The 26,173-nt window shown below is 42.0% G+C and overlaps 1 protein-coding gene across 7 annotated transcripts in view; it reads right to left on the bottom strand.

Annotated features, from left to right (window-relative positions):
- Positions 1 to 78: 78 nt before the first annotated feature.
- grid2ipb (glutamate receptor, ionotropic, delta 2 (Grid2) interacting protein, b) overlaps positions 79 to 26,173 on the bottom strand; it is a 44,366-nt gene continuing 18,271 nt past the window's right edge. For 3 of the 7 annotated variants that reach the window (XM_028567093.1, XM_028567088.1, XM_028567094.1), the window contains 22 exons: positions 25,033 to 25,305; positions 22,538 to 22,623; positions 20,293 to 20,362; positions 18,882 to 19,034; positions 18,525 to 18,680; positions 17,602 to 17,753; positions 17,281 to 17,415; positions 16,379 to 16,464; positions 15,961 to 16,111; positions 14,833 to 15,134; positions 14,313 to 14,357; positions 12,560 to 13,321; positions 11,645 to 11,797; positions 11,224 to 11,311; positions 10,508 to 10,597; positions 6,580 to 6,776; positions 5,749 to 5,904; positions 5,444 to 5,530; positions 5,207 to 5,336; positions 4,807 to 4,925; positions 2,350 to 2,514; positions 79 to 2,074 (listed from right to left, as the gene is read on the bottom strand). In XM_028567093.1, coding sequence (XP_028422894.1) covers positions 2,003 to 2,074; positions 2,350 to 2,514; positions 4,807 to 4,925; positions 5,207 to 5,336; positions 5,444 to 5,530; positions 5,749 to 5,904; positions 6,580 to 6,776; positions 10,508 to 10,597; positions 11,224 to 11,311; positions 11,645 to 11,797; positions 12,560 to 13,321; positions 14,313 to 14,357; positions 14,833 to 15,134; positions 15,961 to 16,111; positions 16,379 to 16,464; positions 17,281 to 17,415; positions 17,602 to 17,753; positions 18,525 to 18,680; positions 18,882 to 19,034; positions 20,293 to 20,362; positions 22,538 to 22,623; positions 25,033 to 25,305 — 3,628 coding nt within the window. In that variant the 3' untranslated portion in view covers positions 79 to 2,002. Of the gene's footprint in view, positions 2,075 to 2,349; positions 2,515 to 4,806; positions 4,926 to 5,206; positions 5,337 to 5,443; positions 5,531 to 5,748; positions 5,905 to 6,579; positions 6,777 to 10,507; positions 10,598 to 11,223; positions 11,312 to 11,644; positions 11,798 to 12,559; positions 13,322 to 14,312; positions 14,358 to 14,793; positions 15,135 to 15,960; positions 16,112 to 16,378; positions 16,465 to 17,280; positions 17,416 to 17,601; positions 17,754 to 18,524; positions 18,681 to 18,881; positions 19,035 to 20,292; positions 20,363 to 22,537; positions 22,624 to 25,032; positions 25,306 to 26,173 lie in introns of all 7 variants that reach the window. The other 4 variants (XM_028567090.1, XM_028567089.1, XM_028567091.1 and 1 more) reach the window with 4 other exon arrangements.

Below are 26,173 nucleotides of genomic sequence, written 5' to 3'. Positions count from 1 at the left end.
ATCCTGGTTTATATTTTTGTGTACAAACGTTCACAGCCGTTTTTACTTTCAAGCATGATATTTTTTATAGATCAAAAACATAGCCTTCGTTTGAAAGCGTTGAACAAAACATGAAAGGTCAAACAATTTCAAAACATGAGTAACTTCCCATGAAAACATATAAAACGAATATAAAAGGGAGCCTGTAGGCAACTGATACGCAAACCTAACTAGACCAACAGAACTGTATTTATTTTAAACTTAAATATCCAGGGAGGGGTAATGCTACCAGCTGCACATCTTAATACATGAACCGCACCAACATGCAATCGATTTTGGACAAAAAAAAACGTTACTACACTAGTAGCAGCCTAGAATTGCATTTTTACGAGATCAGTCACCTCGTAAGCCTGACTAAAGCTGTGCATAAAGAATAAATAAAATGGTACATTTCCTGATGACACTCTTGAATAGGAAAATAAACTAGGACTTGTAGGACACAAGCATACGATACAAAAAAATGATGAGCAGTGCATAGCAAAAAAAACGTAACAATGTACAATCTCAACAATAGTTAATTGACAAATAGCAACACAGCTACAGGTACACTGTACTGTAGATGAGTCAGATCACCATGACGACTGGAAAAGCAGGAAATGACCATTTACAGTAGGATGTTTTTTAGTTTTTTTCTCCCTACATGCATTTGACATTCATTCATTCAGCAGCCACACAATTGCTGAAGCCGGGCTGCGTTCACAACACTCGAGAGATACTTGACAAAGTGCAGAGCTATTAGCAGAAGCAAACGGCTCAGCTGCCTCTCAACTTTCTGTGCTGACTAAAACGAGGCGTTCCACCCACACGGTCTATTAAACAGATGATCTGTAAGCCACGTGTCACCATGTGCTGATATAGTCAGTGTTGCCTTACTGTGAAATGTGTTCTAAATGATGTTTGGCAAAATAAATATGTGCTATCGGATAAATTTAGAGTCCTCGCAGGCAGAAAAATGACAAAGCTGATGCTGACTCAAGCTTATTGTTACGAGGCTGTCCAGTTGATGCGCTGCAAACTGGCCTGACTGGACAGATTTCAGGGGCTGTGTATGATCAGGATCGAGTCCAGTTGGGATGTGATGACTGGAGTCTAAATCTTAACGGCATTTTTTTTTTTTTTTTTTTTTTTTCCATAGAAATGACTGATCGTCAAAGAGAATTTAGAAATGTAATTTGCAAAGGACAAAGGTGAACCAGAGCTGGTTGTGGATGACTTTATCTCCCTGTGTATGGAGATGGAAACTATTATCTTTGTTGTTTTATTATAACTCCCATAATAGATGCCCTTTAAATTCACAGTCTGTTAAATGACCACATCTCTAAGTCCAGACCAGCAATGTTGGAAAAAACTCTGATATCTACTTTTTCAAATCAAATTGTGCTGTATGGGAGGCAGTGAGCGCACTACTGTATGAACTGTCTGGCTCTGTACACGCTAACTAAACTACACTTGTGAATCACCTTGCTTCTAGATAACTGTCGTCTGACTACATATACGCTTAATCTTTACAATTTTCAAATATGTTCTGATAGAAAATATAAACTTTATATAGTCATGTATTAAACATAGCAAGTAATCTAAATATCCAGACCAGTTGATTTCATGACTTACATCTCATTGTAATGCACCGGAGCAATGAAATGTACATGGATGGCTTCTGTAATGTATCTTTTTCTTCCTGCTGTGTAATGTTAGTGCTAAAAAGATGTACGTAATGTGAAGCCGGCTCTACCCAGCACCTGAAGTTACAGTAATGTAGCACACGGGGCACTCACTAGCCGTGATTATCTACAAATAGATAGAGTGCATTTCCATTCTGTTTGCTATAGATGACGTGGTCTCTGTTCCTGTTGGTCCGAGTGTCTCTGTGTGTGATCTTGGCACTTTGGTTATGGAGAGCAGAGTGAAAATGGAGCCGACCGGCCTGTCGGTTTGGCCCGACGTCTGCCCGCGGTTCTTGCTTCTACCAGGCCAGAGGGGAAGACAGTCTGGGGCTTCTGGGGTTTTCTGGAGTCTGGGTCTCACTGAGAGCTCTCTGCAAGACCAAACCCACAATCACATGAGATTTACTACTCATTTTACCATATTATTTTCAGATTTGGAACACATTTGGTTATTCCGCAGACGGCAGCACTTTGCAGCTTAATCACTTTCTAGCTGCAGGCTGCTGTCAGTCTGTGTGAGAGCTCCCGCTGAATACCTGCTGCAGACATCCAAATATGAGCTGCTCACCTGCGGGAACAAGTCAAACTGATACAAGCTTCCAGCTCCATTGACAGAGCTGAGGAGAGCAGCACTGTATTAGCTCACCTCAAACTTGCACATGAACTCCGCAAAGATGCCGAAGAAGGACTCCGTGTTGGCGGACTTGCTGTCCTCTCCGAAGAAAGAGGCCACCTTGGAGAACTCCTCCATGGCTCGGGTCTGCAGGGACTCCAGAGACTGGATTGCAGGGTGGCTGTTCTCCAAAAAGCTCTGTGGTGCAAAAAGAGGCCCACCGCCCATGTTTACACATCAAAGTCCGTTTACGTGAGGAGGAGTACTACTCAGCCGGTATAAACAAATGCCTCCTATGGCTCTGAAGGAGCTTTCTAAAGTCTGAGACATCAGGTCATCAGATTATGTCATCAGGGTTATGTCTTCTTATCTTGGGTTTGCAGACCAAAAATCAAACAAATGTTATTGAGTTGCATTATGGGAAATGTATCCAAAGTGTTGGGGGCATGCCTCATACCAGGAACTAAAAGTCAGGATATCTCGGCCTCTGTTTGCTTTAATTCTTACCGTTCTCAATATATTATATTATTAATATATAATATAAGTGTCTTGTGATTCTCTCAACTTTATGGAAGTGCAAACTGAATTGATGAAGAACATGACACCTGAACTGAACATCTGCTGAACTGTATCCCATCTCATTTACATTAAGTCTGTAACGTTATTCAGAACAAACTTAAACATAAAACGGTTTAAGTGTCCTATGATGTTGTTTTAGAGGCTTTTCCAACCTTACAAGAATACAGTTTGTAAATCCTTTTAAGTATTTAGCATGAAAAATGGTCAAAATATATCAACAAAATAGTTTATATAGACACAGCCACCTTGCCACGAAAAAGTTAGTTGAAACAGTCAAAGCATATTACCGGTATGTCAAAAAACGTGATCAAAAAGTCATAGTATAGTATGTCAAAAAATATAGTATGTTGAAAAAAAGGCATAAAAAGTCATAGGATAGAATGTCGAAAAAAAATCATAAAAAGTCACGGCATTGTATGTCAAAAAATTTCATAGTATGTAGAAAAAAGGTATAAAAAGTCATAGTATAGTATGTCGAAAAAGTCATAAGAAAGTCGTGGTATCATATGTCGAAAAGAAATATGATTTTAGCTTCAAACTCCCAAACTTGGACTCACAACTGAGCTATAACGATTGTAATAGTATAGCATGTCGAAAAAAGTCATAAAGTCATGGTATGGTATGTTGAAAAAAAATCATAAAAAGTAGTCTAGTATGTCAATAAAGTCATAGTTTAGTATATGATTTTAGAGCCTAATGGGAATCAAACTCCCAAACGAGTCTTCCTACAGACTCAGCTATTCAATTGTCGTATGGTATGTTGAGAAGACATAAAAAGTAATAGTATAATATGTCAAAAAATGTCATAGTATAGTATGTCGAAAAAAGGAAATAAAATGTAATAGTATAGTACGTTGAAGAAAGTCATAGTATAGTGTCGAAAAAAGTGATGAGAAAATCAATGTATAGGATGTCAAGGAAAGTCTGGAAGAACATTCAAACTCCAGAGCCTGGACTGGGTATTGACTTGAGTCTGCAGTGCTTAATTACTGGTGCTGTTAGGACACTGTACAACCAAAAGATGTATGCTGAAAAGAGTCATAAAAAAGTCATAGTATAGTATGTCGAGAATCGTCATTAAAAAGTCATAGTAAAGTATGTCAAAATCAAGTTTGATATTAGCGTCTGATGGGAATAAAACTCCCAACCTTGGACTCCTAAACATGTCTTTTAACAGCTGAGCTATAATAATTGTCATAGTATGCTATGTCGAAAAAAGTCATAGTATAGTATGTAGAAAAATGTAATAGTATAGAATGTTGAAAAAAAATCATAAAAGGTATAGTATGTTGAAAAATTTCATAATATAGTATGTTGAAAAAAAGGCATAAAAAGCAATAGAATAGCATGTCGAAAGGAGATTTTAACTCCTGATGGGAATCAAACTCCAACCTTAGACTCCAAACCTGTCTTCTCACAGACTGAGCTATACCAAATGTCATAGTCGACAAAAATCCTAAAAAGTCATAGTATAGCAAGTCGAAAAATGTCATAGTATAGTATGTTGAACATATCATGAAAAGTCATAATACAGTATGTCGAAAAAAAGTAACAAAAATTTCATAGTATAGTATGTCAAAAAAAGTCAGAAAAATGTCAAAGAAAGTGCGGAAGAACGTGCAAAGGCCCAGCCCAAACTGGGGATTGAACCAAGTGTCAGAGCCGGCAATGTCTACTTGCAGCAGTGCTAACCACTGAGCCACCTTGTCACAAAATAAAGTTGGTTGAAAACAGTCATACAAGTATGTCGAAAAAAGCCATAGTATGGTTTGTCCAAAAAAAAGTGATAAAAAAGTCATAGTATAGTATATCAAAAAAAGATATAAAATGTCAGCAATCAGTAGCTTCCATGAACATGTGTGTGTACTGCTTTGTGTTTGAAGTGTATTCTATTTAAAGCTGTTAGCGTACGCTCATGACGGAGGCAAAGTGGTCCTCGGAGGTGGGCGGGATCTTAAGACAGGCCTTCCTGATGTCCAGGATGGTGGAGTGCAGATCACTCAGCTCTGCTGTGATGGCCCTTTGGTTCACTGAACGAGAAATATTAGGTGACGAGTTACCAAAACATTAGCATTAATGAAACACCCATTAATGTGTAAATCATTGTTTTTAACAACCAGGTTATTATAAAGACATACAGTACATTAATACAGTCAATTGAACAATATAAATCAACATTCAATTAGATGCTATTAGCAAAGTCTGCCTGCCCGGCACTGACACCCAGCACACGACTACATTCTGCTACCCAAGGATTTTCAGGAAGGAAAAAGCCGAGTTAAAGAGCTCTGCTGCCGTAGCGGCATCGTACCCTTGGCTGCCAGAGGCACTGTTGTCAGGTCTCTGGAGAAGTTGAGCAGCTCGGGGAAGTGTTCGCACAGAGACTTGGCCAGAATGTGCAGAAAGGTGGATTTCCCGTCTACCGTTTTGGTCGTGCTCAACTGCGAGATAGAAAAGAATAGAATGAATGATTTATAAAAAAAAAAAAAAAAACAACACAAAATTAAGATAATATAATGTGGTTGAAGCGCAGGTGTTGCTGCTGTACCTCAGTTAGGAAGTTGATTTTAAAACTGGTTGTCCGGTGGCTCTTGGGCTGACCATTGTTAAGGTAGTTCCCCATTGCAAGTACAAACTGTGGGCAAAACAGCTCTTAATAACCACTGTTAATATAAAAAACTGATAGCTTCATGGGTAACACTTTACTTGAAGGTATCTACATAAGAGTGACATGACACTGTCATCAACATATGAATATAATGTTTATGACACGTTCGTGACAGTGGCATGTCACTCTTATGTAGTCAAGTGTAACCGCTTCATGTTGTTTTTCCCTCTGCTCTGGAGGTTTACCTCCAGTATTTTGGCCAGTTTCTTGCTGCTCTTGAGCTCCACCGAAGCCTTGTAGATGTAATCGTACGCGACCTTCATCTCCTCCGTCCTCTCCTGCAGGGTGGTCTTGAAGTGGAGGCTCCGCAGACGGGTTTTATACTCGGGCACCGTCAACATCTGGAACACACAAAACAACCATTCCATCGCATAGGGCTGTATTAGGAATTAGAGATGGCCCGATACCACTTTTTTGCTTCGCGATACCGATTCCGATACCTGAACTTGCGTATCGGCCGATACCGAGTACCGATCCGATACTAGAGTGTCATATATTTCATTATGTTTTAACAGCTGTATACTACCATCCCTGTATGGATGTGATATGATTTCTATTTTTGTTGTCGGTCTGGCTCAGGGCAAACTCTTTGTGAAACATGAACAAACACAAACAATGAATGCCCCAGAACTTTCTTTTATTCTCCAGTTTGACAGTCAGTTATAACGGAAAAAGAACATAAATAAACTACTTTAATGTAGATTTTCATTTAGGGCTTTATTACGTGGTATCGGATCGGTGCATACACTCCAGTACTTCCCGATACCGATACTTTTTGTCTTGTGTTGTGAATGAAAAAGGGAAGGGAATTTTCACAGTTCAAGGGGTTTCACTGTTTGTTTTTTAAGTTCAATAATCGCAACATCTTTCCAAAAGTCAATGAGTAACCGTGGTAAATAATCATGATTTCAATATTGACCAAAATAATTGTGATTATGATTTTTTTTTTTTATATTATTTTTTTTTTCCAGCATCAAGGAGCGCTACCATCTTGTGTTTTTGTTGTCGTTGTGTACCTGGAAAATGAACTGGTCGGGCTCGCTGAGTTTGGCCGGATCCTGTTCAAACGTCTCAAACTGTTTGACCTCCTCGTCGTCCGGGGCGTAGAGCAGCAGCTGCTTGATGTGAGCCGGCTCCAGCCGCTCGGTCGTCATGTTCAACAAGATCTGACGCAGCTCGGCGGTGGAGAGCTTCAGATGGGCGATGAGGATGGCTGCCGAAAGAGGGGGGGGGGGGGGGAGAGAGAGAGAGAGACACGGAGGTTTTAGGTCTGTTTTTTCAGAGGATCACTGTGTTCCCCGAATGCAGACAAAACCTTTACCCCCCCTCGATTATGTGTAATTTCCCACTGTGTGTTACTCATAATCCGTATGTTTCTGTGATGCCAGATTAATTATTAAATCCAAAATCTCAGTGTAAACCTGGTAATTAACAACAGCAAATCAATAAAAAACTAACTAATTATGGGTGTGATAATAGCAGAACAAATCCTTCTTACACAGAGAAATGAACCCATCATCCACAGTATAATGTAGTATAGTCTGCATAACATAACAGGGTCACATCGGATTATCTTCAAGAGAAGTGACTTTGCAAACAAGATGTTTGTTTTTTTTGCCAAAATATTATTATTTTGCATTCTTTTTCGTTTGTTATATTATATAGTATGTTGTTTGTACTCCCTGTATAAAAGGGCATTCAAAATATTACCACTAAGAAATAAATCCTAAAATTAAGATTTTATACAACTCTGTTAACATCAGAAACCTAAATAAATTAAAGACAATGTGCTTTTTACTTGTATTACAGTATTTTACTGTTGCTTTGGCTTCAAATTGCAAACGTCTTAACACAAAATTATTATTTTTTTAATCAGAGCATCATGTTTATCACTCAATTTTAATCAGCGTTGCATTTAATAGAATAGAATGGTTTATCTCATATTATGCTGATAATTAATTTTCATCAAAAGTTTTATTTCCTCAAAGAATGTACAAATAGTGTAGCAGAGTTAATGATTTCACTTGCCATTACTGTTCAATTAATGTATTACTCACTGTATTTATATTAGCCTCTCATCTGGGCCCTGTTTTTAAAGGCCTAACTAATTCAGGCTAACAACAGGCTAAAAGAAATCCTGCTAATTTCTATTCAGCTAATTAGGTTCTTTGAGCACAGTTTATAGGATTGAGCTGTTAATCATGGATGAAATTATCTTGAATAACAGTGTGCTCTTATTTTGTAATAAAGGCAAACTGAAGTTCATGATAAGCATTTATGAGTGGCCGAGTGCTGATCGTGCGGTTGCACTTACACAAGGTGGTTGCGATGGGAAGCCTCCCAGCATGCTTTGGGGCAATAGATTCAACATAACAACATAAGTGTAATTTCATGTGTTCCTGCATTGTTACTGTCATCACTGTTAAACGGATATTAACCTGTAAATATGCTTAGACTACTAAACTACTACTGATGTTGGTGCATTACTGATCCGATGGATGTATTAAGAGAGAGAGCCTGGTACAACTTTGTAATGAGGCATGAAGAAAATGGTAAAGAATAGGGTCATTATTGTTCTTAATTATAAAGTGGAACTTGTTGTTACTCTTGTTTTTGGATCACCAAGTGAAGACACGTTTTCATCAAGAGAACATATTTATTCTCTTAATCACAGGAAGAAGAGGATGACAGCAGTGAGTAGGGCCTTGCCATTCTACAATTGAAGAAACACGGCAGCAAGAAAGACATTTTACAGTAGAAGAAGAAACTGATACAGCAGGTCAACCAGTATCACAGACACAAGTACAGCATATTATCTCTGGACCATGATCTGATCTCCATACATGAACTCATTTTCAAATACAGATGGCTCTCTTTCTTAGATTTATAATGAAAGAGTGTTGATGTAATTAGGATTTTCAATGAGAGCATGCAGGTTATTGAAACATCATTATAATCTGTTGGTGAATTATCACAATTCAGTTGTCATAATATAGATGCACCTATACTTATACACGATTAAATACATAGAAATATATTAAACAATATATAACAAAATAGAGTTTGTGATATTGTAAGCAAAAAGACATGAATTCAACTGAAAGATTCCGACTGTTTAAAGATCATATGGGGGCACAACATATGGCATTTCATTTGACATTAAAATGGGAATTTTTGTAAACTAAAAGTTATTAAATAATTAACTGCAGAACTGAAAATATTTTGTGCAATTAGTTTAGTGGGTTTCATTTTTATTAGGCTTCTGATTATCACTAAAAAGTATCTTTCATGTCCATTGGGAACCTCCACCTATCCTGCATCAACATCACTTGTTGTTTGACCACTTTGTGCAGCACAACGTAGAACAAAATAACACCAGTAACAATGCAGGAACACATGAAATGACACTTGAATATATTGCCCCAGTGCATGCTGGGAGGGTTCCCAACACGCCTACCTCATCACATGATGTGCAATCATATGAACGCTGATCATGGTTTCAGCGCTCTGCTCATTTAGCCTTTATTTCAAAATAAGAGCACTTATTTATGATAACTACATACAGGATTAACACATCAATCCTCAATCTCAAAGAGCCAAATTAGCTGGATGAGAATTAACAGGATGATTGTTTTAGCCCGATAACAGCAAGTTAGCCTAAATTAGTTACATTTGAAGAACAGCTTTAAAAAAACTCCTCAGTCAAGACAGCAAAATGACAATAACAACCTTTTTTTCAACACGGTGCATCAAGTTCAAACCTGCAGTCATTTGGTAGTTATAAACATAATATAATTAACAAAATAGGTGTTTCTTTACTGCTCTGTATCTTTAAATCTGTTATGTAATTTACATCAGGTCATAGATTTTCATCCGCATCACACCTAATGTAATGTTTCCTGTACAGACACCTTGAATAGAAAAGCTTTGTGTGACAAAATCCAATCTTGTCACGACTGCAGTGATGTCACCACAGGCCATGACCTATGTGTAACCTGAATTGCAAATTGCATAGTGTTTGTAAATTTCTAACACTGACAAAAATGGTCTCACTTTCATAGAGTAAGATAGCCAATTGTTGTTGTCGGATGGGCTTTGAGTCTCTCCTGACATGCTGCACTTCACTCTGTTTTCATTGAGATTAAGAATATTGTGAGCCGACCAGACACTTCAGGGCCTGCACTTGTGTTTTTTATGTGATAGTTGTGTGGAAAGAAATGACAATTGTGTGGAGAGATCCAGCAAGCATTACAAGTGAATGCATTTGAACTTGCAGTCTTCAAGGTCCCATATTATGCTCATTTTCAGGTTCATACTTGTATTTTGCGTTTTTACTAGAACATGTTTACATGCTTTAATGTTCAAAAAACACATTATTTTTCTCATACTGTCTGTCTGAATATACCTGTATTCACCCTTTGTCTGCTAGCTCCATTTTAGCGCCTGTCTCTTTAAGACCCCCTCCTGAAAAACCCCAGTCTGCTCTGATTGGTCAGTGTTACCGGGTCTTCCGCATCTGGACTCTCTGAGTCTCTGCACTGTCATTGCAGCTGGGGAATGATTGTAACGGCACTGCAGCGCCACTTTCTACCTACATATAGTATAGATAACCTTACGGAAGCCTCGTTTAAAGGCACAGCTTCTGAATACAGGCTGCGTGCATTTCTCTGTGGATTGAGCGTTTTTATACTTTCACGGTATTTATACAGCACATCAACCTGCTTTATTATCAAAAAGCTTTAAAACATACTGTAGTTGGCAGAAGTGCATCAAGTCAATGGAGAAAAACTGTAGTGTTTTACACTTTAAAAATTTAGTGAGTCAGTGCGGCTTTTCAAAGCAATCGTCAAATACTGTTAACATGTGTTATTTCGTCATCATGCCACAGACTTGAGTCCAGACCTTTTTAGGTGTGACCTGCGGCCATGTTTTTGTGGTACTCACAGGCGTTGTAGGCTTTCTTATGAGACAGAATCTCCACCACGTCTTTCTTTTTAAAGTTCTCTGGCAAGAAGGTTGGCTCTGGAGGAGAGACTGATAATATTAACAACAGTTTAAGGATGTGTTCTCCAGGCACCGGGAAACAACACACACACACACACACACACACACACACACACACACACACACACACACACACACACACACACACACACACACACACACACACACACACACACACACACACACACACACACACACACACACACACACACACGCTCTATGTGGCAGGTTGATGCATTAATAACACAGCTCTGCCATTTGAGTTGCTAAAGGCCAAAACGTCTGGGAGACCTACAATAAATAACAGTGAGGTGTGTGTTTCCTCTGGCAGAGCTGTGTTATTACTAAGGTCGGTCAAGACAGGAGAGGAGTGTGGAAGGAGGAGGGGGGTATGGTGCCTTATGGAGAATGGATTTGATGAACAGGTGAATGGAGCAGCTCCAAAACAGGTTATGGAGAACATCATAACTGTAAAGGTACAAACAAAACAGGAGATGTCAAACGATAATCACATCACTTTCACAGTGAAATAGTCCTCTCATAATCCATTTGATGGTATACGGTCACTGTATGACATCCAGCCTGTGATGTAAATAAAGATATGACGATGATGGTGTAGTATGATGAAGGGTGATCACATGCACACGACTACTTACTAGATCGGCGTTGAGTCCCGAAGTGAAGATCGAGGTCCAAGAACTTCACCATGTCAGTGAGCTTGTCATAGTCTGAGTCCTCTCCGAGCTAAACATAGAACAAGAATACACTCTGTACTCTTCAAAGACAGAGTCAAAGCTTTGCAACCTAAAAGTAGCTGTCGAAAGATTCAAGATTTGAGCTCTGGTGCTGTCATGACTCATCAGAGACACAACAGACTGGATGAGTAGGTCTTTCCGAATATGGGAAGAGAAATGTAGCAGTGAAAAAATTCACAGCCAAGGTGGGAAGATTCACAAGTCATGATATTGTTTACTGTATTTACTGTATATGTAAGGTTTTATTTTTTTAGGCAGACCCATGCATGCTTTTTTTTCTTCCCAAATCGCATCTAATCTAAGACTAATGTGACAGACTCACCTGACCCCAGATGGTTCCCTCGGAGTTCTCCACCTGCTCCCAGCGCAGCCTCTTCACACTCATGTGGTTGGTGTCCGAGGCGTGGTTGCCCGACTTGGGAAGCGGAGGCGGGTCACAGGGTGGGGGCAGAGGTGGAGGTGGGGGCGGAGGGGCCTTGGGGATCAAAATATATGTAGATATAGATTTTTTTTAATTACAAGATATTTAAGTCAGTAAATATTGTTCAGCTCACAAGCTTTCACCAAGAGAGTTGGGAGCATTTTGTGTGGTACAATTATCTCCCCACTACACGCCAAAACGTCAGGAGATGCAGTGCACTCATAGTTTGTTTTGATACTCTCATAAGCAGAGATCGCGTGGGTGCGGCCGACCCAGGACCCCGACTGAGTAGGGGGCCCCCTCAAGGGCCGCCAAACTTACATCACTTGAGGAGAAGGGGGCCCTTGCGAGAGTAAAGTTGCAGAGAGATGGCTTAATGAAGCTCATTACCGCACAGGATACTACGTTAGGACAATTTAGCTGTTCTTATCAAATGTAACTCAAGTCACTTAACTCATGGTTACGCACAACAATAACAATTACCAACAAAACCCTATATTCTAAGCAGACACATTGGGGGTAACTGCCAAAAGATGCAGTATGGTTTTAGTCCTGTCAATCTCAACATCTTTCATTTGCATGCACATATTGTGTGATGCCAAATATATATCATCAAAAAAAAAAATTATAGCTTGCATGACGCCAATTCTTTTCTGTGACACTTCTGTTGCTAGGCACTTACTGCCGTGTAATTGCTGCTCTCCCATGTGTTTCAAGTTTCAAGATTTTTCTGTTCTGGCTGAAAACTGGTCCGGTTTGGAGCAACATTTATATTGCTCATAATGTTTTAAAAACTGCAGTAAATGCAGATGTTACCTGCTGCGTCTGCTGTTCCTGCTTTGGGGTTTCATAGGTTTTAGTGTGACTGGGGAGAGTGGAGTAAGAGGCCGGAGGCTTGGAGTGCAGCGGGGAGCCCCCGGGGCCTTGGCTCGGACAATGGGACGAGCTGTGATCCTGGAGGGAAGGCGGCAGCGGGCCCTGATAGCTGTGTTGGTGGTGGAGCTGGTGGTGCCTCTGGAGGACGAGCTGGCTCGGTCTCAGCGGCTGAGGGGAGGGCTGGGGGGACGGCTGCAGGATAGGCTGGGGCTGACTGAACTGCCGGGGGAGGTAGCAGGGGCGGGACGGCTGGGAGGAGCGCAGGGTGCTGGAGCCCAGGGCGCTGTGGCCGTGCGAGAGGCGGGTGGTGGTGGTGATGGTCGTGTGGAAGCGCTGATGAGCTTCTTCTCTGGCGGGGATCACTTTGTGTAGAGGAGAGCGGTTGGACAGGAGGGTCCTCGGAGGGGGCGGCGGAGGAGGGATGATGGGGTGCTGCGGCTGGAAGGGCATCCGGCTGCGGGGGACGTGCTCAGGGGAGAAGCGGACCGGCGGCACGGGGTCAGTGAATTGAACAGGGGGCGGTATCAGAGCCTGGAAAGGTGGGGGAGGCGGGGGGCTCTGGGTGGGAGGTGGCGGGATGAGTTCCGATCCTGAGGAGTAGCAGGGAGAGGAGGCCTCGTCGCTGCTACTGTGATCCTCACTGCTGCCACTGCTGAGGCGCCGGGGCACGAAGCCCATGTCCTGCTCCTCCTGGAAACTCATCTGGAGGGAGGAGAGGGGCACCATCACACCCTGATAATCACAACTTTCACCTCCACATGCTCGAATACAAAAGGTAAATACAAAATTTAAAAAATGCACTGTGCTCTTTGTAGTTTTGCACTCTTGCTTATCAATCTGCAATCTTTTTTTTTCTACCTACTTATAGGACAAAAAAGCCACACAAAATAAAACTAAAGAACCTTATTTTAAAAACACATGCACTTAGATATGATCAGTACTCCAGCCAAATCCATCTATTTATGGACCACAAGAAATGTGATGCAATAAATGTGTTTACTGTAAAATACTGAAAAGGATACTCAAAAAGATCAGTTTTAAAAGGTCCCATGGCATGACAATTTCACTTTATGAGGTTTTTTAACATTAATATGAGTTCCCCCAGCCAGCCTATGGTCCCCCAGTGGCTAGAAATGGCGATAGGTGTAAACCGAGCCCTGGGTATCCAGCTCTGCCTTTGAGAAAATGAAAGCTCAGATGGGCCGATCTGGAATCTTCTCCTTATGAGGTCATAAGGAGCAAGGTTACCTCCCCTTTCTCTGCTTTACCCGCCCAGAGAATTTGGCCCAACCGTGAGAGAGAGAGAGACATCATGGCTTTCAAACGAGCAAAGTGACAGTTGGTCAAGGCCACACCGCCACCCTCCACCTTGCCCCCCCCTGCTCATTGTGGGACTGGCTCTAGTGGCTGTAATTCTGCACAAAGGCTGAATTTCGGGAAAAAGACTTCAGATACAGTATTAGGGGACCACTAAGGTCTATATAAAAGCATCCAAAGAGCACCATGCCATGGGACCTTTAAAATACGTGCAACCAAGTGAATTAAGTACAATACGCTGCATTCCCCACAAAACCAACACAAAACAAAACTGCCCTGACAAAGACGGAACATGATTTAACGTCATCCAGCATCTTATTTTAACCTTAGATAAAATTAGACTATACGGTATAACTGAGTATCGTGTTTTACTTACAGGCATCCCTCTTCTTCTGAAACCAAGACAACCACCTTGATATATCTGTTCATGTGACACAAGTGTTCATTGTAGCGTACATTAGAGTCGCTCTAATGTAAACATGCAACACTACAACGTAATTACTTTAGTGAAATGTGCATTTGCTTATTATGTGATAATAAGCAAATGCACAACAGTAAGATTGTCTAGAAATGGTGCTATATTTTATACTTTAGCACTAGAAAAGTAACTATGAGACAGTAGTACAGTTGCTATGAACACCATTACAGTAACTATGCGCCTCTAAAGTGCATCTTACATTATCTGCTAATGGGTCAGACCCAGGGTATTGCTCTACAGCACATACCAGATTAACTCTACAGCAAAAACAAATAATGCTCAAAAACAATTTGAAATCACCTTAAAATAAAAAAAAAAACATGTACTCTGTGTGTGTGTGTGTGTGTGTGTGTGTGTGTGTGTGTGTGCACATAATTACAGCTGAGGATGCAGTAGATTGGAGGCGGGTCTTCCTCACCTCCTCATAGTCATTCTCTCCGTGTGCAAAGTCATCCACCAGAGTGACCCGGTGGCCCAGCTGCTCGCTCAGAGAGTCCAGGAACTTGTCTGTGTCCCGGCTGCGAGGCGGGCGGGAAAAGGTGAACAGCTTCTTGCGGCGGGTCAGCGTGTTGGGGCAGCCGTCCGAGGGCTGAGGGGAGGCGGGGGGGCTTTCCAGGCTGACGTAAGGGTTGGAGTCCACGCTGCTCTGGTGGTGGATCTCATACACAGGAGTGGGGAGAGGCTCTTTCCAGGACAGGGACAGGCCGGATTTACGGCTACCTTTAAAGAAAGGAAATCAAAGATGGTGGCCGTCAGCGTACGCCTGTGTGTGTGTTTGACACTCACGTTGCACATGTTTCGACCAGATCATTTTTTAATTGGACAACTTATAGCCAACGTCATGCTACTTATTCCCTGAAGAAATTATGTGTGACATTCTTGGCCATGTTGTCGCCTTGGGTGTCCGTTCTTCTGAGGGGTTACCATGGCAACAAAAAGATAAACTGCAGGCTCATGGTCGCACATATTTAAACTGTAGATTTTGAATGAGTTCTAACCTAAACACGTTCGGTGGTTCTCGTGTTATGTTCACATGATCAGATTGGTAAAACCAACTCATTTAAACATTCAAAAGCTTGTATGTTTTCATTCATGTTAAATCAACCATAAACACAAGGCTGCAGATGAGAGGATATGCATTTCCGTAGCGTGGACTTCTTCATGTGAACGTTTCTAATATATGTTGACATTTTTAGTAGGTCAGTGGATGTAATGCCATGCCTGTCACCTTTAATGACCCATGTTCATCACATTAGCATTGTTCTATTCTGCAGCTTGTATTTACAGCAAATCTAACGTGACTTGAACATGGCATCAGTCGTGTGCAAATGAGGCTCAAAGTGATTGCAGTTGTCATTCCTGCCAAATACTACAGTATATCTGCATTCAGTAAGTCATTCTGCAAATGCATCAAGCCTAAATGGAAGCGACTGTGAACCAATGATGAGAGCATGCGTCTCAAAGCATGCGCACATTGTGTGTGTGTACGTATATGTGTGCATGTGTGCATGTGTGTTTGGGCGTGTGTGTGTCAGCCCCAGAGTACCTGTTAGAGGGGGGAGTGTGAGGGGGGAGAGAGAGCGCCCGTAGGCCTCAGTCTGTCCCGGCCTCTCGGGCTCTGCTGAGGAGCCCCCCCGCAGTGGTGACACACTCTTCCCCGCGTACACATTCTCCAGCTCCGTGTACACCCCTGTCATCTACGGGTGGAGGCATGATCAGCTGGTTAGCACACAATCGCTGCGACACATTCGCTTTGAAGGCCCGCTGCTTTTAAAGCGTTTCAGGAACAATTTGCACGCCGCGGGTTAACTGCAGCCACGAATCAAATTGAATATGCTTTGAATCGCGGTCATCTCGAGCAGACCTTCAAATGATGTGAGGCCGGAGAGCACAGATAACATAACTAGCATTCATTGTGCCAGTTGCTTAACAGCTTGGTGCTGAAAAGCTGCAGTTATACCTACATGATTGAGGTCAGGGGACTCGGGGAAGGAGGTTCCATCTCCTGACTGCCTCTCCTCCGGGCTCCCGGATTCATCCACATGAATTCCTAAAGCACAATAAGGCATGAACAGTGACACATGGACGTAAGCCTCCTCCTTCCATCCACCCCCCAGCGGAGAGGGGAGAGAGGATGAAGTAGAGAGGAACAGCGTGGAGGAGCAAAAGCTTGGCTCCTGGTGCAGGAGTTAGCAAATGGTTGATGTAATGCCCATGAATGAAATCTGCTGGAAATAAACACTGCATGTGTTTCCAACCTGATAGCTTGGGGACACTATCAAAAGCACAGCTGAGATATGGAGTTAATGTATGAATGTAGAATGGCCATTTCTGTCTTATGTAGCCTTCAAATATCCACAGAGGATTTGCCGAGCACACATCTTTTTCAGCAACAGTCTAACAAATTACACGCATTCCCATCTGGGAGCTGACCAGTGCGCACGCAGCCTTATTACCGAGCTCTGAGCAGTTCAACTGGAGCGACTGGGGGTTAGATGCCTTGCCCAAGGGAATATTATTAGTACAGTAAATGCTGAAGGAAGCACATTTACAATCTCTACCCAGACTTTCATTGCATGTCTAGGGATCCCAACCCCCAAATACGATGCAATAAATACTGAATTAATAATGAAGAGGAGATTTCATAAGAAAAGCAAAATAGCCCACTCACTTTACAGTCGTTGTTAAAACTTGTTGCTCAGGAAATCTGAAAACGCCCATTTGGGTGAGAGGTTTTTGATCCAGAATTGAGTGGGAAAGTGAATAGAAACCTTGGTATGAACCCGACCAACCCTGTGGCGATCACATTGATTTTATGCTACATGGCAGCAAATCCTTGTTCTTGTTGTGGTCACGTGCAGCGTACCCATTCCCAGGTGAGTCCCGATGATGCAGTCGTCAGAGCTCCTCTCTCGGACGATGCCGCGATAGGACGACCCCGTCACGCGCATGGAGCTGCTCCGCCGGTGGTGCTCCGGGCCTACGTCAGGCTCCAACGCGGCTGCAAAACACACGCATACAGCATCGCAGTTTTTTTTATTTTTATTTACAAGCTAATTATACACAGCTGCTCTTTCGTGCCTGTGTTAACAAAAGCTTGGTTTTCAATCAAATCCAACAAGCATCTTATTGATTGGGTGCTGAAACTCTATGTGCATCATTTCCACCTTGTGTGTTTTTGGCTCACCACTGCTCTTGAAACCCAGGAAGCGTGACAGCTTGCCCTGGCAGCGCTCCTGTTCATCGTACGTCAGTAGCTGGGAGATGAACTGCCAGATCAACTGTTTGGCCGGAGTGTCCAACACCGGAAACACGTCTACTATCAGAGTGTCCACATTCCTGCAAAAAACACACACACACACACACACACACACACACACACACACACACACACACACACACACACACACACACACACACACACACACACACACACACACACACACACACACACACACACACACACACACATTTATACAACCAAACTAACCCCTGTTTACTGCTGGTTAGAATATTATGTAAGGATTTAGCTGAGATTTAGATTATTTGCATCTATAATGACACGTATAGCTGAGAATGAGATACAGGATGAAAAGAGATGATGAAAAGGTGGGAGGATAACAGGGATGTCAGTTACGGTACAGTACAGTAGGAGGCCTTCGGAGGTTTATACTGTATGCACATACTGTAGAATTCAATGGGTATTTTGCTCATAATCCTGCAGCATCACATGTCTGCATCATCGGCAGAGATATTGCTCCATGCATCTCTTCCCGTTTTTTTTTTTTTTTTTTACTGCTTTTTCTCTCACTGTCCTAACACCATCATTAACTCCACGTCTCTCGCTTTCGTCTGTATTAAGCTATATTGAGTATGATAAAAGAACAGTTTCCCAGGCAACAGCTATACCTATGTCAATAAAAGCTAGCTAGTTAACAAGAGTCTTGCCGCCAAGATAGTTTGACAAATGCTGAGAACTGAACTTGTAAGCTACATTATTTTCTGCTATAGACTGCAGACCTTGGTGTTTCTTATTCCTCATACATCCTTCCATGCGCTCTGTCTACTACTCCTTTTTATAGACCCTCTCTCTCCCTCTGTCCCACTGACCTGTGCTGGAAGAAGGTCTCCAGGGACTTGCAGACTGTGTACCTCTCCTGGATGGTCAGCAGGTGCTCCAGCTGCTGGCTGAAGGTCCGCCCGTGGACTTTGATGCTCGGCGGAAGAATCTCTGCCACCCACTGCAGAGAACTAAGAGCTGGGGACCTGCACCGCGGGCAGAGTGGGAGATTACCATTATTCTGTCCATTCATACATGTATACTTACTAAAGTATTGTTTCTCCTTTGACATCTTTATCGAAAAATGCAGCGTCACTAGACAGAGGGGTCTGATGTTAGTTTGCTTGTAGCTATACAGACCACGAGCTGCTGGAAATGTCAGGTTTGTCGGTGCGGTGTGTATTAACCTGGAGCGCGGTAACGTGGTGGGGGCCAGGCTCGGAGACTCCTCCGGGTCGGTTTGGTCTGAGGAGTACTCAGACGGACCCTCCTCCACCACCAGAGTGGGCATTGCCCCGCTGCCCTGCAGCATGGACACCACCTTCTCATGGGAACAGTTCCTACAAAGAGACAGACAGAGAGAGGGAGAGAGAGGGTGAGAGAGAGAGAGAGAGAGAGAGAGAGAGAGAGAGAGAGAGAGAGAGAGAGAGAGAGAGAGAGAGAGAGAGAGAGATGAAGAAAGGGAGGGACAGATGTAAATATTGGAGGGTTGATGGACTTTTAGCTAAAGCAGATGAAGTGGAGTAATTAAATCTATTGCATGACTTCTAACAAACTGAGGAAATAATGTAATTAATATAAGCCAGTGGTTGTTCTTTTTACCGGTCACCCTTTAAAACAAGGATATGTCTCTAGTTACAAAAGGTCTACCTGTTGTAAACCAACTAACTAACCCTTTTTTCCATTGTTATACGTAGATCCCATACATATGTTCCCTTTGTAAACACAAAGCTGAAATCTTCAAAATATCTTGTGCTTTGTTTTCTTTCTCTCTTTGGTGAAATACTCCCACTGCTTTTGCTGGTTACCTCCTACTGCTGCAGCGCCGTGTTATCAGGGAGAACAGCGAAATTATACGGTGCCAATCAAATCAGTACATCAGGCAGCCATGGGAACAGCCGTTCTTCTCTCAAATGGCTATCGGGGGGGGGGGCAGAATGAGTGAAACTGTTTCCTTCACACAGCTCTGGGTAATAGCTTGGCTTATATTTCACTTGGTACCCATTATTTGCTCAGTGCGTATAGGTACAATTCAACTTCATCCACGCTGGATTTCTTATCTGCACTCCTACACTCACTCTCGGAAAATCAAGAGGCAAAAGGTCAAGAAGTTGTAAAGTCCACACAAGACAAGGACAACTCCCACAAGAGAAGATTACATAAAAGGCACGTGCATCGGCCCATACATACATACTGTACCTGCACTGACACACGCCAAGGTTCAAGAAGAATTATTACCAGTACATTTCATAGCTGAGACTTTCATTTCTCCTGACGATGACTGACCTGCAAGCAGCTCAGCTCAGAAACAGTAAAATTATCATTAAAGGGAAAACTACAACCAAAATAAAAGCGTCATGTGTTCTTTGATGGATTATTTGGCACCGTGAAATATGTTTTTCATGGTAGCAGCAGATGGATTCTCCTGGAGAAAAACAAGCTATCTCTAAATATACTGCCTCAGTTCAAGAACTTGGACAGAAGGCAAAGACAAAATACTACTACAACTGCTGCTGCTAATAATAATAATAATAATAATAATAATAATAATAATAATAATAATAATAATAATAATAATATTATCCATTAAAGACAAACCTCATGTCCAGTCCATTGAGAAAGAGGATACGGTCGCCTGTTTTCAGTCCACATTCCTCAGCAGGGCTATCTGATAAGGGGAAAAAAAGAATGCAACAACTCTTAATGAATCCAGGCTTGACAAAGTGATCCTGTCACAACCTCACCAGCTAACAAGGTCCACTGAACAGACGGAATAGATGGTGACTAATGTGATTCTGTCAATCTGACATCCAACAAAGCCCATCAACAGACGAGATGATCTCCATGCTAAATTCTTATTAAGTAAGGAAACTGTCAAAACAAATCCCCAGTGGAATCTGTTCTGACTACACTGTACCCATCGACCATCGCCTCCTCATCTGTCAACTCACTGCTACATATCCCTCATATTCCTTTTTTTTTTTTAAAACACAAAGTTTGGATGTAACAAAGTCTTGCACATTCACGGGCCACAACACAGACTTTGAATCACGGCAGTTTGTCAGTGAAGGATCTGTGTTCAGATCACGATGAGAGACATGCTATCCGCCCCCACTATCTCCATATCAACTTCCATAAGGCCCACTGAGTCAGTAAGGCTCGGGCTGCTTCAGCACATGATGGTGGGAGATGATGGTGGGCGGGAACTGTGCTGTCATCACACACACACACACACACACACACACACACACACACACACACACACACACACACACACACACACACACACACACACACACACACACACACACACACACACACACACACACACCCCTTATCACTGGAGGAACCTGGCAAATTCCCTCAACAGTAGCTTCACCGCCTCTCTTGTCTGCTACTTTTATTTGGAAAAGCAATAACAGTTAATTAAATAACATTTTACTGCAGGAAAATCACAAAATGGAAGTAATTAACATTTTCACCAAAAGCTCTTAGTAGCAGTTACCCCGACAGATATTTAACAGTGAATTTCATTTTTGTGCCAATAATCTCTGTGGTAAAAAAAAAACAGCTATTTATCCAAACACTCATTTAGCAGTGCAAATATTTGGCTACAGCTCCCCTACTGATTACAAAAGAAACAATACAACGTTTTTGTTACTCTCAAACACACCCCGGATAGCTGCATGCCCTTTTTTCCAGTCTTGATGCTAAGCTATGCTAACCAGCTGCTGGTTGTAGCTTCATATGTACCAGACAGATACAAAAGTGGTATCAATATTCTAGTCTAACTCTCTGCACCAAAGAAAATAAGCGTATATCCCAAAATCTCTATTGCTTAAAAGGTCCGATATCATGCACATTTTCAGGTTCACACTTGTATGTGCTTTAATACATGCTTTAATATTCATAAAACACATTATTTTTCTCATAGTCTGTCTGAATATACCTGTATTCACCCTCTGTCTGAAATGCTCAGTTTTAGCGCCTGCCTTTTTTTTATAGTTTTGTTGTGACATCACAACCGTACGAAAGTCTTGATGGCTCGTTAAAAGGCAACGGTTCTGAGATGTGTGCAATTTTCTGTTAAATTGAGCGTTTTGATACTTTCACAGTATTTGTATAGCACCTCGACCTGCTTTATAATCCAAAAAGACTCACTCTTTGCAATACGGTAATATGGGACCTTTAAAGAAATTATTTTGATATCTCTACATAATGGCATCTTCTATTATATCTTGGTTGTCTGTGAATTTAAGGTTGTAGAAGGATTACAAAGCATGTCCATGAGTGTCCATTAGATAAACTCAAAAGAAATAAAAAGGTAATCAAGCTGAAAACTAAAAAGCATCTGAAGAAAAATCACAAGTTATGTGTGTGATGTTTACATAACATCTAATTTATTGTATACGTCATATGTAACAGTTTTGAATGTATATTTGCTTTCCTAAATGATCAATTTCTACAAAACAATAACGTCAATGGCATCATGTGAATGTGATCATCGTACTGAACATAAAAACAAACGTGAATGTAACTGCGTAGCACTGACTGCTTTAAGTGCCTGTTCCAGCACAAAACAGCCTGTTCTAAGTGTGTTCCTCTTAACAATTCATTGGTGAGTCAGACTAATCCACTTCCTGGTACACTCATAGTCACACACACACAAACACCTCCTGATTACCTTTAACCCCCAGCGGCTGGCACCACAACGGGTTCCCCCGCATAAAATACATCTGCCTTCGCCAGCCAACGCAGAACAATGTTTGGGTCAAACCACCACACACAGAGAGGAGGCATCTACTAGGAATGTACTGTACGGGTTTTAAGATAGAAGCAGTACCTGGGATAACCGAGTCGATGCAGACGGGGGCGTGACCTCGAAGAGTGAAGCCAAAGTTCTTCTTCCCTCGGTAGACACGAATTATCCTGAAAAAAGACCGGAAGTGAGATGAACAATTAAACACAGATTTACAGACAGCATCTTAAGTGTAATTCGTGACTTTTTATACCAATGAAATAATACATTTGAGCGCAAGAGTTCATTACAAAAACATTTTTTCCCCAACTTTAGCCGCAGACAATATCATAAAGTTTGTTCAGTAACACTTTACTTGAAGGTATCTACATAAGAGTGACATGACACTGTCATGAACGTGTCATAAACATTATAAACAAGTCATAAACGTTTATGACATAACGCTTCTGTCATTAAGTGAGAGAGTTAGAGTTAAAATGACAGTGTCATGTGTTTATGACAGTGTCATGTCACTCTTATGTAGATACTTTCAAGTAAAGTGTTAGCGTTTGTTATTTTGTGTCATATTTGGTCCATAAAATGTCAGAAAAGAGTGAAAAATACCAATCAAAAGGTCTCCAAATAGCTTGATTTGTCCAACCAACGGTCCAAAACCCAAAGACATTTGGTTTACAATTATAGAAAACAATGTCTCACATTTGACACACTGGAGCCAGGGACTGCCTGGCATTTGACTGATTTAACCAATAATAAGTTATAACAACAATATGACAATTGTTGTCATTAATCGTTTCAGCATAAACTGAGATATCATTTAACTACGCTGATGCTTCACAACCGTTCTGTGAATGGACGGGAAGCCCAGCTGTGTCTGGATGATGGAAGACTCACTCACTGTTGCTCACAAAGCTGTTTGTTCTTCACTTTTGTTTAGATGCGTCACTTCCTGTAGGTGGGAGTCTGAACAACCAGCATGACGTCTGTCTTTACTGCAACCCAACTTTGTGATTTAAGCTCACAACTTGGCTTTTTTTTTTTTTTTTTTTTTTTTTGTACACAACAATCCCAACTAGTGCCACCTCGACTCCAGATCCCTCCACACATCTTTCTGTGGGTTTTATTCTCCTGCTTCCGGCCTAAACAAAAATGATTTAGGACATACTCAACATTTAAAAAAAAAAGCTTTGACATTTTGCTGATGCTGGTGCTCCGCTTTAATTCCTCCCAGTGGAGGAGTACACGGTGGAGCCTCCCGTAACATCAATGATGAGACACTTATGGTGTCTATCCACCAGTGTGTTGCCATGGAAACGACTCAAGGCAACACTGCCTCGATATGTAAACAGGGGGAAGACAAAAAAAGACAAAAGTGGGGGGGAGAGAAAACAGACAGATCTGTTCTTTGATAGCCGCGATTACTGGTGTGTTATGTAAGTAGAGCTAAATGCAGATTGCCGTGTTGGGTGGGTGGGTGTGTGTGTGTGTGTGTGTGTGTGTGTGTGTGTGTGTGTGTGTGAGCTGTGCAGCCACAAGAAGAGGCAGCATCCGCCTTGAGCACACTTGACAAACTGATTCCCAAAAGTCGACACCAGCTGCACTTAACACTTCGACGTGATTTCACGTGAACTATGCAACTACTGTGCTGCGGCACAATGAACCAGATGCCAATTGTCTATGTAGGCCAATATTGGCTTAAATAGACAATTGGCAATCTATAGTGATTGATTTTGAGTATCAATGGGATATCGATGGGTCATTTTGTAAAAATTAGTAAATGTTAGGATCGATCTATCTATCTATCTATCTATCTATCTATCTATCTATCTATCTATCTATCTATCTGACTATCTATCTATCTATCTAGTTTGTTACTGTGAAGAGACAACAGTGTAACACAACACTCTTGAGGGATATTGTTTAGCCCAGGGAAGGCGTGCAGATTCTGGCGTACATTTTCACACCCATGTGGATGCAGGAAGATCTTGGGATTTAGTTAGTTAGTCTGTGTGGGATCATGGGAGTGTACCGCCACCTCTGTAATCCTGCACTAAGTCCACTGTGGTGTTATTAACTGGAGAGTTGTGTAATCAGCATGTTAGCGGGTGGAGGGTCAGCGGCCAGGGGCTTGAAAACAGCTCATGATTGACATGTTCAATAGATGAGGAGATTCAGACAAGAAAGATGGCAGTTCCAGTTTAAAGGAGACGTGGTTATTTGGCTGAATAAAAACTGCGACTGGGCACTTTCTGACTTATATTTTAGGGTGTAAAAACATTTTAAGATACACAAATTTAGGGTTTTCTAAGATCAGCTTCGTGATGAGACTCAGAGGAAATCATGAGCTTTAGGATGGAAGAATCTGGAGATGACAGGAAAACAGCAAGGACGGAAAAAGAGATACTGTCTTATACACACTTTCAAAACATCCTGCCTGTAAACGTCTGAATAATAAATCTAAAAGTCAATCTTTAGCTGCTGCATTATGTGTGGTATCTTGTTTCCAACAGTAAACAACACTTAATACAGAGCCAAAGGGACTCCTTTAACATCATACAGTATCTCATACATTGTGTGCTCACCTCTGATTGGGTCCGATGGGGGGATGTGCGGGTATCCCAGAGACGGACTTCCTTACGCCCCTGTCTCTCTCCCCTCCCCCCCCGGGTTCTCCATCTCTGGGCACTGAGCTGGCCCGTTTGGACCCGTGGTGGCGCTCGGAGTGATCCTCACTCCGACTGCGCCGGATTCGGCCATGCGGCTCGCTGATGCTCTTGCTGCGACACAGCCGGTTGATCACGTTCTGGGACACGGCCTCGTCGAAGCGCTGCCGGTGCTTCTTGGGAATGAAGATTCTGGCGAACATGGTGGCATGTGAGGGAAATAAAAGGTTGTGTGATGTTAGTTTTTGTCCACAAGAGTCCAAAAACAGAAAAAAGGGGGTAGGAAAGAGGATGGATCTACATCACAGATCCACCTCGATCCATTTTGAGTCCAGAACCAAAAACGTTGGATTCCAGTGGAATAACAACAGTAAGTCAGACCTCCAGCATGAGCAGAGATTACAAAGTGACGTTGCTGAAATAATCTTCACAATCGCAGTCCACACTAATTTAAATCAACAGGCTCCGTCTTTCAAGACTCAAAGAAAAAGGCTTTTGATGGACAGGTGAGGGGTCTTTCCCTCTGGACGTGACTGCTATCCCCAGAGACGAAAAGAAAAAAAGAAAGAAGAGAAGTTGAAAGGGAAGTCAGAGAGAAAAGATTCTTTCTCGGAGGAGAGAGAGCGTGAGGAAATCTTGGCGTCCCTCTCTGCTCGCTGGTGTCTCACTGCAGCGGCGTGAGGTACCAGAGCCAGAATACAGCAAGAGGAAAAGGTGTGGGAGTGAGTGAGCGAGCATGGGATTCCTCCTCCGCTATCTCTCTCTCCCTCTCTCCATCTACAGTATGTCACACTCTCTCTCTCTCTCTCGCTCGCTCTCCTACACTTCCGTCCACGATTCACCTCTGTGTCACTCTGTCAGTGCGAGCGCAGAGCAGGAAGCTTTCATCATCTTATCGATCTCAGACCTTACCATTTTGAAAAAAAAAAGACACTCAACGCACTTTTTTGTTTGTTTTTTGGCTGTATGGAGGTAAAAGACCTAATCAAAGCGGCACTCAGTAGGTGGATAGAATTTAATTAAATTGATCATTCTCATTTAAATTTAAGAGTCCACTATT

This window comes from Perca flavescens, chromosome 21 (genome assembly GCF_004354835.1).
Source record: "Perca flavescens isolate YP-PL-M2 chromosome 21, PFLA_1.0, whole genome shotgun sequence".
Taxonomy (NCBI): domain Eukaryota; kingdom Metazoa; phylum Chordata; class Actinopteri; order Perciformes; family Percidae; genus Perca; species Perca flavescens.
Note: the sequence above shows the minus strand (reverse complement) of the source record. Positions and strands in the feature narration are given on the sequence as shown.